The 18,403-nt window shown below is 32.8% G+C and overlaps 2 protein-coding genes across 2 annotated transcripts; one reads left to right on the top strand and one right to left on the bottom strand.

The window, feature by feature from the left end:
* On the top strand, positions 6,455-14,034 carry LOC109715177 (putative ER lumen protein-retaining receptor C28H8.4). Its single transcript, XM_020240101.1, has 7 exons — positions 6,455-6,482; positions 10,034-10,195; positions 11,764-11,963; positions 12,222-12,362; positions 12,457-12,537; positions 13,126-13,250; positions 13,646-14,034. Exons 1-7 carry the CDS (start codon positions 6,455-6,457, stop codon positions 13,692-13,694), a joined length of 786 nt encoding a protein of 261 aa, XP_020095690.1. The 3' UTR covers positions 13,695-14,034.
* On the bottom strand, positions 14,974-16,634 carry LOC109726782 (peamaclein-like). Its single transcript, XM_020256597.1, has 3 exons — positions 16,453-16,634; positions 15,635-15,680; positions 14,974-15,416 (listed from the first exon to the last, which is right to left on the bottom strand). Exons 1-3 carry the CDS (start codon positions 16,507-16,509, stop codon positions 15,235-15,237), a joined length of 285 nt encoding a protein of 94 aa, XP_020112186.1. The 5' UTR covers positions 16,510-16,634; the 3' UTR covers positions 14,974-15,234.

The raw sequence follows: 18,403 nt of genomic DNA, 5'->3' as shown, positions 1-18,403 counted from the left end.
GAAGAGTGTTTGTTACTTACATTGGGAGGGGAAACGAGGTGGGATACGTACGGTTGGTGGGTTCGCTATTGCATACACCCGGTGTATCGTACGGTCCATGAATCATACCCCAATTTTTCTTTATTATTTAATACCTTAATAAAAAGTGAAAGTTTTAAACCAAATCCCAAAAAATGTTACCGTTGATATTTGGAAGATTACGCCCTATGTTGTTTGTAGGACTTGTATGCAATTAATCCTTATATAATTTCTTTTTCTTTTAGTGTGAGGTGCACAGTGCACCGGGTCCATGAAATATATACAATTTATGTTCGGAGGGTGACCGGGAGTAGCCGGTAAGAGGACGAGGGCAAAACCGGAAATTTGGGGGAGTGTGGGCCCCGCAGAAGCGGGTCGCACGGGGGTGGCCGGGTGGGTCAGCTGTGGACCGTCCGCCAAATCTTTTTGGGATGGCAACTTGGGATTAATCGCACCAAAAAAATATTAGGAAAGGTGAATATTACACTTTTTAGTCCTCACACTATGAGTTCCTTGACATTTTAGTCCTCAAATTTTAATATATTATAATATTTTATTTAAATTTTGTAAATTATTGTAATATAAGCCACTCAATTCAATTTAATTAGCTAAATATTGAGAATTTGATAATGTACAGGTAATATGAAGTATCGTGGTTGATGATACCATCGAGCCATAAATTACGAAAAGTAAAGTTTGAGCAATAAAGCGTTATGCAGCTCATAGTTAGAGAACACCCCATTAGATGAGAAATTGCACCTTCGGTACCTAATATTTACAATTTGGTACCTAATTAGTAATTATTATTATTTTTTTCTATTTAGATCTCCAAACTTTATATTATGTTGCAGTTAGGTCCTAGATATCCAAATTCTCGTCATCCTCGTTATGGAGTTCGCTAGGTGAACTTACCACGGCCATCTTCTAACAGCCTCTGATCAATATCGGCACAAATTTTCTAAGTTTTTTTTTTTTTTTTTTGAGAGAGAGAGAGAGAGATAGGTAGCACGCTACCCGCTTCGTTTATTTTATTTAGAAATAAACTTAGCTGAAAATATGAATCAACTAGAATTCGAATTTGGATCTCGAATATCAGCCACCAAATTCTTTGCCACTTGTTCTAGGGACGGTCCATACTTTTATGAAACCCTTATTTGGTAAAAATTAAGTTGATATATATATTTCAACTCATGACTTAATTGAAGAACAACAATAATCTTTATTATAAAGTAAAGGTCGATTTGATAAGAAATAATTTATAAAAAATTAGCGCCCCACCTCACATGCATGGGCCACGTAAGTTTCTTCTCTTGTACCATGTTACCTACGCAATCATATTTGACAAAATACAATCAAAAGGTCGTAAAAAGCAACATGTTATATATAATTATTGAAAATATACTATTTTCTATCCATTTAAACTTTTAAAGTATAATAATTATTTTATATAATTCAACATAGTATTTGCTATGAGCTGAATTTTTTGATAATGTACAGATAATATGAAAGTATCGTGGTTGATGATACCATCGAGCCATAAATTACGAAAAGTAAAGTTTAAGCAATAAAGCGTTACGCAGCTCATAGTTAGAGGATACCCTATTAGATGAGAAATTGCACCTTCGGTATCTAAATTTTACAATTTGGTCCTTAATTATTAGGGATGTCAATGGATATGGATATCCGAAATATTATCCGAATCCGAATCTGAACGGGGCCGGTTTACCCAAGCTAAACATGTATGGATTCGGTTATGAGTATAGAAAATAAAAACCTAACGGGTATGGATTTTGTATTTATCTGGCCCGAACCTGAACCTGAATAAATTATATATATACATACTTTATTTTTATTCATTTATATAATATATAAAATATTTAATAATTTTTATCTCTTAAATCTTCATTCAACGGTATGGATTTTTAAAACCCGCCGAATTCGAATCCGGGTACGAATTTTAATTTGGTTTTCGGGTTCAGGTTCGGGCTTTTAAAAATCCGACCCAGACCCAACCCGTTGACATCCCTACTAATTATTATTATTTTTTTCTATTTAGATCTCCAAACTTTATATTATGTTGCAGTTAGGTCCTAGATGTCCAAATTTTCGTCATTCTCATTATGAAACTCTTTTTTGGTAACAATTAAGTTGATATATTTCAACTCCGTGACTTAATTGAAGAACAACAATAATATTTATTATCAAATAAAAGTCGATCCGATAAGAAATAATTTATAAAAAAAATTAGCGCCCCTCCTCACATGCATGGCCACGTAAGTTTCTTCTCTCGTACCATGTTACCTACGCAATCATTTTTGACAAAATACAATCAAGAAGTCGTGAAAAGCAACATGTTATATATAATTATTGAAAATATACTATTTTCTATCAATTTAAACTTTTTAAGTATAGTAATTATTTTATATAATTCAACATATATATATATATATATATATCATATTAAAACAAAAGATAATAAGTTTGAATCTCACAAGATTTTCAGATTTGAGTATTAGCTAAATAAAAAAAAAAAGACCAGGTAAGTGAATTAATATAGGACACAAGGCCCCAATAAGTGTAAACTTTACATAGGGCTCCTAAACTAAAATATAAGAAATTGATGGTGCATATGCATTAAAAAAATTCGAATATTGTTAATAAATTAATATTTTATATGAATTTTAAATTTTAAAATGATAAATATATAATAAGATTTTATTTTTTTGAAAATACCCATGGCTCTCTGAATATGGTTACTAATGATTAATTGGCTATTGTCGAAAGAAAAAAGCTTCGAATCATTCAGAATATTATTTTGTACATTATTAATGTGTTAATAAATATATGTGATATTTTTGGAGCTGCGCTGAAAATACAAATAGAAGTAGGGTAATAAACCGCGCGAATTAGTGTTTCTTTTTTTTTTTTTTTTTTTTTTTTTTTTTGTACGAGGCCCCAAAGTGCGCAAAGGTTACTATCCAAACCTTTTTACATATACAATTTTAATATTCAAGAAGCTTCAGATACGTATGATTTTCTTTTTATGAATGGTATAAACAAAATCGATTGATAGATTGATAAACTTAGCTATTGCTGGTAAATTAAATCTTTTTTAAGAAATATTTTGAAGCTAAATGAAATCAAACCCGAATTACAAAAAATAATAATTTTATCACCATACTAATAAATTTGGTAAAGTTTTTTTTTTTTTGAGTAATTTATACTCAATGCAATGGTTTTCGTGACACACGTGCACGCGACAAGTCACGTGTGAAATGCCTCCAAATTTAAAAACACGAGGATCCACATTCCACAACCCCACAAAATATATTATATTATTAAAAAAAAGGAAAGAAACTTATAAAAATTAAGAATTTTTAAGTTAATTAAAAGGCTTAATTTATGCTACTCATTTATTTTCCACTCCACCTAGTTTCATAACGTTAACTAACAAATGAATTAAAATATAAACGAATGATTTAGAATTTTATTTTCACTTTTCGATATAGTATAAACCTCGAACTTTTTTATATACAAAATAAATTAAAACTATTAATTATTGCTAAAAGTAGAAACAAAATTACCTAATAAAATAAGTTTCTGAAATCTCAATGAACATGAACTCATGGTACTAGAGATGCAAAAAAGGCTAAAATATTGAAGTTTTGATCCTCGAACTATAAGATGCATAATACTTTAATTCTCAAACTTTAATTTATTTTAAATTTTATTCTAAATTATTATATTTAAGTCTCACAATTTAATTTACTTAACTAAATATTGATATATTGTTAATGAAAAAATGATATAACATCTTAATCATTATTGTATAGTCAATCACAATACTGTCATGCTACTTTCATATCAGCAATATATTAGTATTTAATGAACTAATTTTTAATTACAATAACTTAAAAAATTCAAACAAAAATAATAATAAATTAAAATTTTAAAGTGTAAAAAAAATATAGTTTAGTCAAAAAAAATGTTATTATATATATAGTCATGGTCTAAAAGATACGGAAGAATCAACATGTCAAAATATGTACATTGATTACATCATCAAATCTATGACTTAGCAAAATTTTCTTTGATAAGTTCTGTGACTTATATTGTTGTGACCATTTCATAATTTTATTTATTTATTTTAAAAAAAAGTAGGTGCTTTGGTCCAATTAGTTGTTTGACTTGAAACATCCAAAATTGTATGATTCTAGCTTTTGAAAACTAGGATAGGAATTAAAAGAAACATGGAAATTAAAGTGAGTTTTTAATTGTTTAACAACACTCTCTTAAGAATAATCTATGTCCACTACAACAGAATTAGGTTATAGAGACACATGTTTGAGACACTTTTGAGTAAGTGTTCCATTTATGCTAAAATTTAAAAAACATCTACTAATGCCTAAATATAAAGCCCAATCCAACCAAAAATAAAAGAGTACTCTACTCAACCCACCACACCCAGTCCATTTGGCCCGATTACAAACAAAAAAGAAAAACAAAAAGAAAAACCAATTACCATCTTTTCTTTTCTATTCACTCAATCCACTGAAATTCTAGACGAAGAGCCTTTCCTGTCGTCCTCCTCCGCCACCGCAGCCAACGAGATAGAGTTTCGGCGGTTGCTAAATGCTTAAATAAGTATTGATAAATTAGCAGCACTCTTTTAGGTTATAGCGACACTCTTTAACTGTCACTATATACCTAGCGACCCCACATATAGCAATACTTTTTAAAAGTGTCGGTAATTTTAGCTAGCAGCACTTTTTTGACATGTACCTACATTTAAAAGTGTCGCTATACACCGTTTTTGTTGTAGTGGTCCTAATATAGATTTATGCTTAAGATAAATACGTCTTAGCTCTCGCTTCTCCTCCTATTTCTAGTAGTGTATGATATTTAACACATAAAAATTATTACGTATTTGCCATATCTATACTAATCTATGAATCCCCAATATCTTGCTGACATGGCGTTACCTCTTTCTTTCAAAACTGCTCTCTTTCATCTCCCAACCTTCAAAACCCCTCATCTTCAAAACCGTTCCCTCCTTATCTCCCAATAAAACCACAATTGAATGCATATAATTGCACCAAAACTATTCCCTCTCATCTCCCAACCTCCAAAATCCCTCATCTTTCAAAACCGTTCCCTTCTCATCTCCCAATAAAATCATAATTGAATGCATGTACTTCAACAAAATTTTGTAGAATTATTGACCTTCCACCTGTTGAATTGAGAGCGCAATAGAATAAAAGGTTCGATTCCTTATAGCTCTACTTCTAGCAGTAGTTTTTTTTTTTGTTTTTCACATTTAATTTGTTGTTCGCTTGGAGCTTAGGAACGCATTTGTAGGTGTTTTTTTTTAATTTTTGGCACATTTTATGTTTTTTTTAATTCGTTGCATAGATTTGGAGGCGTCTATTTGTATCATATAAATGTAAAAAGCATTCAATGGTGTGAATAATTAATCCTTTTTTTTTGGCTCCAATAGCTTTAGATGATTTTTAACACAAGCTGAATTTGGTAATGCCTTATCACCTGTTTTTTTTTCAAATATAATCTGTGTCATAAAAAAAAAAAAAACACTATAATTTTTTTTCTCAAATAGTTTCTCATTATAGATCAAATAAGTTACTCCAAATGAGCAAGTCCACTTTTTGAGACTCAAAATTATGCTTCTTACTAAATCAAAAGTTTTCGACTTTTGAAACTATTTGTTATCTGAATATAGATAATTGTAGCTCGACGTAGAAGCAAAAAAAAATAGGAATAATTACCTATATATATACCTCTCAAAACTTCGAAAATATCTCATTTATTTCTACTTTTTTTTTTCCTTTCCAATACACCCCTCATATATTCCTCCGTTATTCCAAAATATTTCTGTAGTTACCGTCCGTTAAGTTAACGTGGGTTAAACGTGAGTTAAATATCTACTAGAGTTTAAAAAAATAAAATAAAATGTTTCTTTTGTCCTTAACTTAAGGGCAAATAAGAAATGTTGGTGATGGTAGAAGGGTATATTTGAAAAGATTAAAAATCAAAATACTTTTTGTACCTCTAACTTAAGGACAAATAAGAAAAGTCGGTGATGATAAAATGATATATTTGAAAGCGCAAAATAGTAATTTCATATAAATAACAACTATTACTAACAGTTTATTAACAGAATTTACCTCTAGAAATATATTTGAAATAGGTCGGAACGTAAAAAAAATATTTTCAATATTAACTTTCTAAGAACGGTAAATTAGAAAGCCAAAATTTTTTTAAAGGTATATAAGCAATTGCTCCAAAAAATTATATCAAATAGCCATAGTGCAATGGTAGGAAACTTCCTCATGTTGCAACAACCCAATTAAAATAGAGAAAGGGGGTGATGTGGATATAACATCCATTTGTCTAGGAAACATAAGTTGGATTTTGGGTGATGTGGATATACCCAAAAGGTGGTCCAAGTACAAATGGTGCAAATTCTAAAGGATTGTCTAGTTTTTTTCTTTTTTTTAATTTTAATTTTATTTGAATTGAAGCCCAAAGAGGTTCAAAAATAGTGAGCTACTAGGCCAAGGTAGGAGAGGAGACTTTGACTTTGCCAACTCATCAGTCCAAAAAATAAGAGAAATGGTGGTTTTGTGGGTTGGTGGATAAGGTTGGATCAACATCCTTTGATCTTTATTTTTATTTTTTTAAAAAATAATTATTATTTTGTAAAAATGTAGAAAATTTATCTGTACTATAGATTATTTTGAATCGACTATCCAATTATTCAAAATAATTTTACTATTCAACTATTCAATTTGTTTGATTTGAGTTGTTAGCCAATGATATTTTGACTTCACATTTAAACTAATTATTTGTTTTAATAAATTTACAGTTGCTAAAATTATATGAAGTATACTAACTAAATATATAAAGATAAACAATACATTTTCGTAGCGTTCAAAATAACTAATTAGTTACTTTAATAAATTTATTGACGCATTCAAATGTTTGTTTTACTCCAAAAATTTATTGTCAAATAGGGTAGCGAAGTAAATTTTTTTAAACAACTACAGGGTGGTATCCTGTTTAATGATTGGTTCTTGTATTAAAATAAATAACTTTTTGAAATATAGAACTAACCATACTTAGTGCAATTGGTTAAAAACTTGATAGTTAGTATCTGGGATCAGAAATTTAAAGTCTACTTGCTTTTCATAAACTTGCTATCTTTCTCTCTAAATTTTCTTTTTCCGAAATATTGGATGACAAAGCGAAAATATTCTAGGGTGTTTTTCGTTGTAAAGAAAAAAAAAAGTGTGACTATAAGAAATTGAATTTTTTATGATTGCTTGGTTGAAAAAAAAAATTATTTCTCACTTTCTTTAAAAAAGTGGGATCTCATTTTATAAAGGATTCTTTTCAACCGTGTTTTCATCTAATGAAATAAAAAGTCGTAGAAAGTAGAGTAACGGAGTTATCATGACTTTCTTTATTTTCCTACGCACGATTTTTTGAATTATCCCTCCCTCACGTCAAATTTTTTTTATTTCTATCCGTCGCACGAACTTTCTTTCTCTGCCCTACAGCAGCAACTTTCTTCTACATTTCCATCTAATTCAGGTTCTCTCTATGTCTTCTCCAACACCCCACTACATACCTACTGATAACACGTTTTCAGAAAAGAATGTGATATAGACAATATGCGTTATCAGCACACAAAATCTTATTTTTATTATTTAATAATTGGTTAAATTACAGAAAACTCTCTTATAATAATCCGCTTTTTCACTTCCCCCCTGACATTTAAAAATCTACACTTTGTCCCATTGTAAAATAAAAAATGTGCACTTCACCCCCTACCGTTAGGGTTCCGTTATAAAATATTTTTTTATGCCGAAAATACCCCTCCGCCCTCTTCCAGTTGCTGCGCCTCCCTCCGGCTCGCCACCTCGCCGCCTAGCCGCCTCGCCGTCCTCCACTGCCTCGCCCTCGCCCACATCCCTTCGCCGTCCTCCGCCGCCTCGCCTTCGCTATCGTTGCCCTTGCCTACCTCTCCATCAACACCCACCTCGGTTTCCTCCCTACTGTCGCCGAAATCGAGGGGCGACGAGGGTGCAGGAGGAGAAAGGAAGCAGGTGGAGAAGAAAATGGAGAGAAATCACAGCCGATTGAGGTGGAAATCACGGCCAATCGAAGGTGCGGCTGAGGAAGATGAGAAAGAAGACGAAAATGATGAGGGGCAAAATGGTCATTTTACACACCGTAACCTCTTTATGAATATTTTTTATTTTACAAGGGGACAAAGTGTAGATTTTTAAATATCAGGAGGGGAAAGTGAAAAGACAGATTATTACAAGGAAGTTTTCTGTAATTTAGCTTTTCTAATATTATAAANACATTTTTCATTTTTCAAGGAGGCAAAGTGTACGTTTTTAAATATCAGGAGGGGAAAGTGAAAAAGCGGATTATTACAAGGAAGTTTTCTGTAATTTAGCTTTGTAGGCAGCCAAACATAAAAGGTAAAAAAAGTTCGAAAATCTGTTAAGCACTTACTAGACAAATCAAACAACAAAAATTGATACTCATTTTTGAATAACTACTTTCTTATCTGAAAATTTTCACCTTTTTTTTTAATTTTTTTTTTTTGACAACCAAACATGCCCTAAACCAATAAGAGATAAATTAAAGTTTACCTGCAATAACGGGTAGGGTTGTTTCGGGCCAAAATGTCACTTTGTGTTGTCGGGCCGAAGCTCCATTACAGTTTTAAGAGCTAAACTTATTTTGGCCCAAGCAACCGACGCAAAAAATTTGTCACGTTGGATCTAGGCTAATTCCGCACAATTCTCACCCGACCCATTTGCATCCCTAGTAACAAAATTTTGTGTGTTTTCCAAGATAAAAAGTATATATACCACTTGTTTGAATTATGAATTATTTTTGACTTAAATTATTTATTTTTTAAAAAATTTAATAAAATACTATCCAATCTTTCAATGTATTTGATTTGAGTCGGCCAACGGTACTTTAATTTCAAAATTTAAATGTTGCGTTTACCTTTACATATTCAGTTAAAATATTTCAAATAATTCTCACAATTATAAGTTTATTAATATAGATAATTAGCTTAAATTTTAAAGTCAAATTATTATTGATTGACTCAAATCAAATAAGTTAAAAGATTGAGCAGTAAAATTAAAATTTTGATAGATTAGTTAGCTAATTCAAAATGGTCCATAATTAGGAAAAGTTCTAGACATTTTTACTTTTTTGAAATATTTCTTACTAGTTCGTAACTCCGAATTACTCATTAATGTTTAGATATTAATAGAAAATTATAAAAATAATGGATAAACTACAAATTAATTAACTAATTCAGGCATTTTTTAACATTAATTTAAATCAAGTAAATTATTTTTTATGTTTTTAAATGTCTTTTGTCGTAAATTTCAAAAACAAACTAAATAATAGCATACCAATTTTATACTTATATTTTTCAGTTCTATGCGTTTACATTTTTTATTGATGAAATTATCATCGAATATTTTCCAAATTTTTAATTTGTTTTTCAAACTCCGAACTTTTAAAAAACCTCGTCGAATTTAATCTGAATGTTGAACGATTAATAATAACTCTATAAACATAAACGCTCACAGCTAATCGATTACTAGCTCTAAATTTATTTATTAATAATAAATTTGATAAAATCATTAATTTATTTCACTAAAATCACCTAATTCCAAAAATTCTCCATCGAGTTGTGGCAATTAAAAAGAAAAAGCAAAATTTTATGGAGACCAATCAAAAAACTTTTATCAAATTCAACAATTCTATTTTGTTAAAATAACTAAATTTATTAAATTTGATGAAATTATTCATGAATTTGATAAAATTTTCAAAGTTTGCTGACTAATTAAAATCATTTGATATCAGTAAAAAAAAAGTCAAGCGTTCCCAATAAATAAAAAGAAGTTGAGGGGGTCTCCGTGCAATTTTTGGGGCTCAATTTCACAAATACATGTAGTTGAGGGGTCTCATTACAATTTATCCATCCCCTGGTTCCCTCCGGCGCTCCTCGGCCTCGTCGTCACCGACCACGACCTCATCGCCGCCGCCGCAGAGGCCGTCCACGCCGCCGGGGTCGGCGTCCTCGTCTACAAGCTCTTCAAGGAGGGCACTTGCGCTGGTAATGCCCTTACTCTTGATGCGATTGGGAAGTTGAAGAGGAGACCTTTGTTTGATGTACTTAGCTTTAGGCAACTTAGATTCATTTTGATGCGAGTAACCGATATTAATTTAAAAGTTTTAATTTTGATGCCCAAAACCTTTCAATTCATTTGTTTTGATCCATTTGATGACTATTCCGTTACAAAATTCGCGCGTATTGTGTGCTCTATTGAACTAGCCAATCTTTTTCTCTGATTTGAGCTATCAAATGATGGCTCTTTCGTTACAAAATTTGGCGCGCTACGTGCTTTAGCAAAGTTTGCAAATGTGGCCATGTGATTCACATGATATACTTTGATTTAGTCTTATAAAATTTGTTTAAATAAGCGGCGCATCGAGTTTTTGTAAGGGAAGAGGCATCAAATGGCTCGAATTATACGAATTGAAAGATTGGATAGCAATATCAAAATTTCTGAAGGTTAGGCAGTCTTTTCTAAATTGGTCATAATTCAGGTAAATTTTTGACATCTTTACCTTCTTAGTATAAGGATTGAGATGATCCTGTTACAGAAAAGTTTCAATTGTATTTTGATTTAGGGGGTGTTTGATTCCCCAGAAAATATTCCAAAAAATAGTTTTCTAACTAAAAAAGTATTTTCATCGTGTCCTCTCGGGACAAGTAAAAAGTTTTCATTTTTTCCCCATATTTCATAGAAGAGTCTCCTTTTCGTTTTCTGGATTTCTTATTCGGAAAAGAAAAAATATGGAAAGAGTGTTTTCCATGAAAACTTTTCTTTTCTTTTCTTTTCCCTTAGAAAACAGTTTTCCATAACTTTCCTAGGAACTAGACACCCACTTAGGGAAAATATGGTCACAATGTGAGCAACTTTGGAGTAGTCATATTGATAGGGGGGATTCCGAATTTGCTCATTTTGAACATAAACATAGAACTGGTGAATCTTATTTTCTTACTTGATAACTTTGTTATTATGGGCACCGAATGATTCACTAGAAGGTGCACACAAGGGGGGAAAAAAGAGAAAAAGAAACATAAATTGTATTGTTACCATAAGTAGCTGTAATTATAAGTACTGTTCTGAGTGGAGGAAACATAACTTGCTAATTATTTATCAGTTTGTCCGCGTGAGTCTTATTCACACTTGCCCTCCATTATGCGAGTGGGACTTTTTTTTAACTATTATCGGTGATATCAGTTATGAGACATGAAAAATTGTGAAAGAAATTTTTGTGAACATTTGCAAATGAAACTGATGAGTAATACAATTTAGTGTGGGTTATATTTTAGATACTGAAAAGGTGCTTCATGTATAGAAATACACAATCTAGGTTGGTTATTGAAGTTAGTCGTTCTGTAGACTGCTGGACCTTCTGTTACTAATTTTTTCATTTTAAGTTGTTGAAAATTCTTTCTAGTCGTTAGTTATTAAATTGTTGCTATTGATCTTCTCTATATGGTGTCTATTGCTCATTGAAATAATTATTATACTGTATCTATTATTTAGTCCCTCCTTTTGCTATCCACTGCGTATTGCAAGATTGTGACCATTTCTTTAAATTACATGGCAGGACTCTCCTTGAAATCTCAGGAGTTAACAGCAATATTTTTAGCCGCGAGGCTGTACTGCAGTTTCATCGTCGAATTTGATATACACACATTTCTTGATTTTGCCACACTAACGGCTACTTTGTGGGTTGTTTACATGATTCGGTTTGTATTGCGAACAAGTTACATGGAGGAGAAGGATAACTTTGCAATAAAAACTGTGGTATATGAAATCTTCACACACTACATACTGCTATAGTCAATTTCTTTTCATGTTATTCTATTTGCGACTTCCGGAACTTCTTATCCATCTCTCTCCTTCTGTCTGCCTATAGTTTGATTGCATACATGTTAGAATAAGAAGAAACCATTTGATGCATCTTTGATTTCAGAAACAGTCCATAACGAAATATATATTAAACAATAATGTCTGAAGTTCTATAATTTATAACTACTACTAATGACTGTAGAATGGATTCAGGTAGTACCGTGTGCTCTTCTAGCTGTTTTCATCCATCCATCCTCGGTTCACACTCTCAGCAACAGATTTCTATGGGCTTTCAGTGTTTACCTGGAAGCTTTCTCAGTTCTACCGCAGCTACGAGTGATGCAAAATACAAAGGTTAGATTGTAAATTCATATTTTCTTCTATTTCTTCAATTTCTTCTTTGATTCTATTAAATAGATTTTTGCTAAATTATTATCATTTCTTGCAGATAGTTGAGCCATTTACAGCTCACTACGTGTTTGCCCTCGGCGTTGCTCGATTCTTGAACTGTGCATACTGTGCCCTTCAGGTATCATAAAGCCTATTAAAAATTTGTGTACTTTTTACCAAAATCTACTGCCTAAAACTTGACCTTAAACTCCATCCTCATCGTTTCAACTGCAACAAACTAGTACTTGAGGTCTATTTTGTGTAAGAATAGGTCCCTCTGTTAGTTAGAAAGTGGCCATTGCAGCACCATCATTAGACTTTGCTTATTGAATTTGGGTTCAAACTTCAAGGACTAAATTACTAAAATTTAACCTTTGAGGGTGAAACTGAAATCCGTGTCAGTCTTTAGGGACCTAAATTGTTGCAATTCAAATTCTATCGATGAAATTGAAATTTGTACAAAACTTCCAGAACTAAATTTGTAATTAACCCTATTATTTATCCAGTTTTAATATACTGATCTGTTTGTTGAACCATCAGAGTGTTCTGAATTAGTTTTGACTCCTACAATGAAGATTTCTCGAAATTTGCTTACACAACTTTGTTCACAAGACTCAGGATTTAACCCTCTCAATGCCTTCTTCAGGAACCATGCGTTATTAATTCTCCAAGATATGGTGTTGGGGGTCTAAATATTTTTATTTGCCCTTTTCTTTTTTTTTTCTAGTTTTTCAGCACACTCGGCTTCGTAGTGTTTGTATTCGGACATGGGCCATGGCCTGGAATGGTCCTTATTGCGGAGATCGTCCAGACAATAATCTTGGCGGACTTTTGTTATTATTATGTGAAAAGGTTAGTTCATATCCTTCAAGGGAGGAAGAATAAGAATATCTTGGACTCAGCATATTGCTCTTTTTTTTTTCCCCCTCTTTTGTTGCATCCACTGAATAATAAATGTAGAAAACTCCCTATACATACAGCCATTTTCAAGTTGCCCCCCCTGAAATACTAAAAGAAACATTTCTTCCCACTGATATATTAATGTAGATAGAGGAGAATCATGCACTGTATATAGGTTTTAATATTTCAGGTGGCTAATTGAAAACTGTGATATTTGTAGGGAGTTTCCTCATTTTAGCCTTTATTTTCCTTGTTTTTGTTTGTATAAACTTTTTTTGTTTTTGTTTTTATTTTTTTTTTATCTTGGACATTATTATTATTATTTTTTCATTTCTTTATTGGTACAGTTTTCTCAGTGGTGATCTTGTCCTGAGGATTCCATCAAACTTGGTATGATCAGCAACTTTACAGATTGAATCCTTCTCATCTGACTGCACCCTTATCATTCATTGACAGAGAAAATGAAGCATAAACCATCTGTAACAGGTTTCCATTTCTTTATTTTCCTGCTTAAGTACAAAACCTTTCTAGCTGAACTAAAGAACCTCTTTGAATAGGGTTCGAACACAGTATATGAAACCAATAGTAGGATGTTCACATCTTTGTTCTTTGGCAAAACAAAAAGAAATCTCCATAATCCACTATTAAATAGTTGTCTACTCCTATTGATAGACACCATCTGAATATTTGCCATGCAATAAGCAACATTTTTTTTTATTCATTGAAGGATTGCATATTTATCAATTCATGAAAGCGCAGACTTATTCTATGCTGAGGAGTTGTAGACATGTATACTGCAAGGTGAATAATTAGGTATTATAGGGCAATGTTAGCTTCTTTTTAAGGGCATTTGGGGCGGCCGCCGTGGGTCTTCATGTGGGCCCAGCAGGGGCACTTTTCTGTGTTCCCAGAGGTTCCAGGAGGGACGCAGTGGCACCGCTGGCAGCAGGTGTTGCACGCCCTCAGGCACATCTTTGGCCTTCCCGACTTGCTGCACCGATACGCGCACTTTGCAGGACAATCTGCAAAAGAAAAGAGAGAAAAATAAATAAAAATAATAGAAAAACCAATGAGCACATCAATAAGAAAAAGAATGAGTAGTAGTCTTGAACTTGTGTGGGCATGTTATGCTTCTGATTATTGTTGATTGACTAGAGCTTATAGCTGTGAACTTTGTCACTCTTCTTCTGCAATCTCAGATATTAGAGTGTTAGATTCAACATCTTAAGAACAATGTTCAAGGCCATGCATTATACCTCCTAGAACAGGGTAATATCAGGTCCAGTATGAATACATTTCTTGAAAAGTACTTTTTACCATCCCTCATATAAGAGTAGGAGATCGCCTCTTTATTGTGTAAACAATAATTTTATGGTGAAGACCTTTCAACTGTACAATACTTGAATGCTACTTGAATTCTTCGTCCGCTGGGGGGTTGATGCTGCTGTTGTTTTTTGGCTTTACCAATTTAACCTTCATTGTTTCCATAAGTCTTTTTTCGTACGACAGAAGATTCCATTAACACTTGAAATCTCAGTTATTAGAGTCCGGCTTTGTTTCGAGGGATAGGACATCTAAGTAGTAGAATTTTCAGTATTTATCTTGCCTTTCAAAGATTTTTCTCATTTTCTTCTCTCCTTTTTTTTTCTTTGAATGGAATATTTCCAAGTAAGACTTAGACTAACACAGGTCCTCCTCATTTTCTTTCTTATGCTCACCTTTCTATTACAGGATGAAACTGCACATTATTCACATTCTGACTAGAGTTGGTGTTTGTTTAACACAAACTACCTTTAGGATTACATGTGCTCATTATTTTCTCTCTCTGTCACACACACACACACACACAAACACACCACTTTAGAAGATCTACATAGAACAGTTGCTGCAACATCTATTATCAAACATAGTTTTGGTGACTTGTATTCTTAGTTTCTCAAGGGCACTTAGGGCGGCCGCCATGGGTGGTCATGTTAGCATAGCAAGGGCAGACATCCTTGTTCCCCGAAGTCCCCGGGGGGACGCAGTGGCACCGCTCGCAGCAGGTGTTGCACGCCCTGATGCACGCCTTGTGCCACCCCGCCTTGCTGCATCGGTAGTCGCACTTTGCCGCACAATCTGCAACAGCATATACATGCATTCTCATGCTAGCCACCAGGTACCATTTTAAATCTAGGTGTTACAGTGCTTGTGTTTCTTAGTAGTTTTCATTCATAGGGGGGCAATTATATTTTATGGTTTGTTTGTGGCTGAACTACTTATTAGCTTGGTTAATGGTATTGCTGAATAATAATTAGGACCTTTTAGATTATTCTGATTAAATTATGTAGCCTTACCTATCCCCTCAACTCCTTGTACCAATGGTCCATCAAATATGTTCATCTGCAGATTTAAAAGAAGAGGATCAGTAATTTATTATTATTAATTAATGAAATAAAAGATATCCCTGTTTCTGTTTAATGGAAAAGAAATGGAGAAAGAAAATAAATTGCGTCGATTTGATGATGAGATAGTAGAGTGGTTTTAGAATCCTAGTTCAAAGTAGATAACAAGAGAATTTAGAGCCATTGGGTTAAGGAATTGAAATTACTAAATGCATAGTTGGGGTCATTTTTAGTGGAGAAACTAGTTAGATTTCTCCAATAATTACTTAGCTCATATTTTGCCCTGCTTCTAATTCTGCTTTTAGATGCAGTTCTTCTGATTACAACTCTCGGTAAATCGACTATAACATTGAATGAGAATCTTAGGTTCAATAAATCTTTCGATTTTACTATAGAAAGAATATGTTAGCAGAGTAGCTCTATTTAAAACAACACCTTATCTTACTATCTCTTTTTCTTACAATATATTTGTTATATAGTAAAGGTCTGGTTGATTACATGTAGTTGCTATTATATTGCAGATGACTACTCAAAATACGAATATAAAGCTTCAAAAATTGGGTTTCTTTTGCTCCTTTCCGGTTTATGCTCATTTTTGACATATACCGAAAGTTAAGTTCACTTTCTCTACTTTCGTCGAAACAAACACGCCCTCAGAGCAACTCTCTCCAACCTCTCTCTCTCTCTCTCTCTCTCTATCATATACGTCTAGAGAGAGAAATAAAAGGGGAGAAAAAGTAAGGCAAATATATATAAGCAAAACCACTCACCTCAACCAAGAGTAAGAGGAGGAGCACTGGAGAGAGGAACCTGGCCTTATTAGCCATGAGAGATAGTAAGTGTTGAGAGAGAGAGAGAGAGAGAGAGAGAGAGAGTGAAAAGATGAGAGCAAGGAGAGTGCTGTGGAGTACGTGTCCTTCTTATAGGCTTTGTGTGGGCATGTGGATACTGTGGGTGTTGTTGGGCACAAATTTTACGTGTACTTGGTTTCGTGGGGGGACTCCGAACCCAGTTGCACAAGAACATTCCCACACGTTTGTACTCAAGGCCTTTATTTATTTATTATCCATTAGATTACCAAGTAACTTAAAATACAAAAAGTAACTTAGGAGGCACATCTTAGGGCCTGTTTGAGTGTTTGGTTCTACTCTAGAGCAGTTTCTAGAAGATTACATAGTATCCACGAGTTATCTCAGTTGTGATTTGGTTCAATTCGATCTCCACCCACATACGCAGAATATTAAATGCTGCACCAGTATTCTCTGATATGTTTGTGTTTATAACATCTTGTTGTAGTAAAAGTAAAAATATAAAAATTCTACTTTTTTACTTTCGAGGATTGAGCTTAGGGAATGGATCTTTAGTGCTCGAATCTTGACTTTGCACCCTTCTAGTGCAAATCTTGTTTGCCATATGGAAACTCAAGACCTCTTATATTCCATACTGGGTTCTCATTTGTGTTCTATCATCAATCCAAACATGGGGCGAACAAACTTTGACACGGAGTCTAAGTTCTATGCACGAGTTGCGCGCATCCAAACAAGCCCTTATTCAGCTTTTTCATATTAGAAACTTTAGAATTTTATTTGTCGAATGTCTAAATACTGTACTTATGACTTTTAGAAGCCGATCAAACTGTTGGCAAATATTACTCTTATATTCTTTCCTTAATCAATGGATAAATTTTCAATCAACCAGGTAAGTATTTTGTTTATCTCTTTGTCTAGGCGGTAAGTTAATAATCCTCTCCTAGGTTTGTAACATAAATAGGATTGGCAAATGGATTCTTATAACATGTGTTTTCATCATTAAATCTCTATTTCCCAAAAAAAGAAAAAAAAAAAATCATATATCCAATAGTTAGGACCTAAGTAAACAACCAACCATCGTTTTTTATTTTTTCTTAATTTTTTTAATAGAATTATGTTTTACTTGGTTTCTTACTTACCACTGGAGTTCCAATGGTCTGGCTTTTTTGATAGTTTCACCCCTCAATTGCAATTACGTGCGACTCTCGCGAAGTGTTATTATTATTAGGTAAAAACGTGTCGTAAATCATTTATCTTTGTATATTTAGTTAGTATATTTCATAGAGTTCTCACAACTACAAGTTTATTAAAGTAAGTAATTAGTTTAAATTTTAAAGTGAAAGCATCGTCGACTAATTCGAGTCAAACAAATTGAAAGGTCTGATAGTAAAAATCAAAATTTTAAAAGATCGGACGGTCAAATCCAAATGGTCCATAGTTCAGATAAGTTCTATACATTTTTACCTTATTATTATCATTGCTGCTGTTGTTATTATTATTAGCACTTAAGAGAAGGGGAAAAGGAAGGTTAGTGGGGGGTCATCTTTGAGTAAAAGCAAAGCTAAGTTAAAGAGAATGTCTACTTTTAAATTCCAGAATGTGCCCCATTTTCCTTGATCTACCAAAGCTAAGCAAACACTTTGGAGTTAGTATTTGGATTTTGACCTTTTTTTTTAGGACTTTTTTTTTTTTTCCATGGCTTTGGAGAATCTTATACTTTACTTCCAAGGCCTAGTTAGATATTGCATTCTAAAATGCATCATATTTTTTGTTTTAGTAGATTAAAAAAATTCAAAAGTTTCTGACTTATTAGGTTTTTCTGATGCCAAGTTACCATCGCAATTTTATATTATTAGAGAAAAAATTAGAAGCGCTTTCGAATTTTTTGGACTGCAATACCAAAGCCTAATTG

Source organism: Ananas comosus, linkage group 1 (genome assembly GCF_001540865.1).
Source record: "Ananas comosus cultivar F153 linkage group 1, ASM154086v1, whole genome shotgun sequence".
NCBI classification, from domain to species: Eukaryota; Viridiplantae; Streptophyta; class Magnoliopsida; order Poales; family Bromeliaceae; genus Ananas; species Ananas comosus.
The sequence above is the reverse complement of the archived record's forward strand: the minus strand, read 5'-3'. Positions and strand labels throughout refer to the sequence as shown.